General features: G+C 52.7%; 1 protein-coding gene across 1 annotated transcript, besides 5 other annotated features; it reads right to left on the bottom strand.

The window, feature by feature from the left end:
- TraAM80_10338 (group II trans-sialidase superfamily) lies at positions 1–463 on the bottom strand (the record flags this gene model as incomplete). The annotated part of the gene is made up of 1 exon (XM_029386965.1): positions 1–463. A coding segment is annotated over one exon (463 nt), but the record flags the coding sequence as incomplete, so codon positions are not given.
- A 9-nt stretch (positions 464–472) lies between these two features.
- Positions 473–504: a microsatellite.
- A 31-nt stretch (positions 505–535) lies between these two features.
- Positions 536–564: a microsatellite.
- Positions 565–928: 364 nt separating this feature from the next.
- Positions 929–940: a sequence feature (GA-rich).
- Positions 941–977: a microsatellite.
- A 352-nt stretch (positions 978–1,329) lies between these two features.
- Positions 1,330–1,598: a satellite DNA.
- Between the last annotated feature and the right edge of the window lie 255 nt (positions 1,599–1,853).

Raw genomic sequence — 1,853 nt, forward strand, 5'->3', positions numbered from 1 at the left:
CTGTTGTGGGTCGGACCTCGTATATCACACGGGACATATACTCCCGGCGCATGGTCGTGTTAAAGATGCTGTGCGCCCACCATTCGTTTGCATTGGCCTCTGCCACAAAAGACGACCAGTTCTTCGCAGAGTCAATGTACCCCGCCACAACATCAGCAAAAATCATCGAAGTACGTCCATCATAAGCGTATGGAGCTCTGGCCTGGGTCTTGGCAAGCGCAACCAAAACTCCACCAGCACTGGCGAGGGAGGGGTAGACAAAAGAATCCCTCAATTCAATTTGGCCTTGTGTTTCCACAATCGTTTGACTCGGCACAAAAAGATCAACAACCTCTGGTGTTTGCGCTTCCTTTGGCGTATTTCCCTCCTCGGCGTGCACAGCCGTACCGCCGCAGCACACCAACAGCACGCAGAGAAGGAGCAGCACCGAATACAAAAACATGTGCCAGGACATCTTGGGCATGTGTCGCCGCTCACTCACTCACTCACTGTCTCCCTTCACTCCTTGTAGGGAATGCTTTCAGGCCGCGACGATTGTGTGTGTGTGTGTGTGTGTGTGTGTGTTGCTGGTGGTGACTGCAGAGCGTTTCAATGTGCACAGCAGCACGTAGTGTTTGGTCTCTTTCCTCCCGCGTGTATGTATTGAAAAGAAGTAAAGAAGAAACAAAAAAGGGGAAAAAAGATCGATACAACGATGAGCACCGCCCGCACACACAGCAAGACACAGGCAGAGAAAGAGGGCGAAGGGCCGAGAGCACAGCGACTACCGCCAGCAGCAGCAAAGAACAACAGCAACGACGGGGAACTGCGGCATCGGCTCCGCATACGCCCCCGCAAGCACCACATGTAAGTCGCAGCCGTTTACTTTTTGCAGCCATTCCATGGGGCGCGCCGTGTTTTGCCAGTCACACGTCAACGCCTGCCCACAAAGAAGCAAGTAAAGAAGAGAAGGAGAAGGGAGGAAGGAGGAAGGAGGAGTCAAAGACATTGCCGCCCATGGCATCTCCCACAAACAGGGAGCCTGGCTCCTCCGCAACCCCCAGCCACCTTCTTAGCAAAATAGAAGAAATCAAACAAAACAAGCTGAACAAAAAATAATAATAAATCTGCCACTTGTGTGGAGACCGCGCGACGCCCCCATTCACCCCACCAACACGATGGAGCGCGCCGTACACAGCAGAACAAACAGCACACAAACACCATCGCAGCGCCGTCACCCCACAAACGAAGAGAACCTGACCCTCCACACAACAGAGTCACACCGCGCCAGCATCCACCCACGACGGAGCAGAGCAGCAACCCACACCCACTCCTCCGATCACACACGCGCACACACGGGAACTGAACCTGCAACCATCACATGGCACGACGCCCACACCGCACCGCCATTCCACACCGTTCCAGTTGACGATGCCACCACGCAGCGCCCTGCATCCGCAAGAAAAGGAAGAATGACCCACAGCGCAACGCCTCCCCCTTAGTCTCTCTCTTCCCTTCATCTCCACGGAAGGAGGCAGCAGCACTCGCATGTGTCACTGCCGGCACCAACTACAAAAACATCCTCCACGTGCAACTGCAATATATATAAATCGTGTGTGTGTGTGTGTGCCTGCAGATACAAAACTTTTCAAAAAAGAAGAAGAGTAAAGCGTGTGAGGACGCACATACATACACAGAAGAGATGCAAGACGCAAAGATGGGAAAACTAGATGACTAAAACTCAAAATGGCACCGCAGCCCACGCAGTGGTCGCACACAAGAAAAAAGCTTTACCAGCAACAAAAATCACTCTACTCCTTAAGACGTTTTCACAGAAAAAAAAATGTCGTGGAAGGCCCCCGTGCGATCCTCAC

The sequence above is a fragment of the Trypanosoma rangeli genome, assembly GCF_003719475.1.
Source record: "Trypanosoma rangeli strain AM80 chromosome Unknown Tra_15.4_contig_00905, whole genome shotgun sequence".
Taxonomy (NCBI): Eukaryota; Euglenozoa; class Kinetoplastea; order Trypanosomatida; family Trypanosomatidae; genus Trypanosoma; species Trypanosoma rangeli.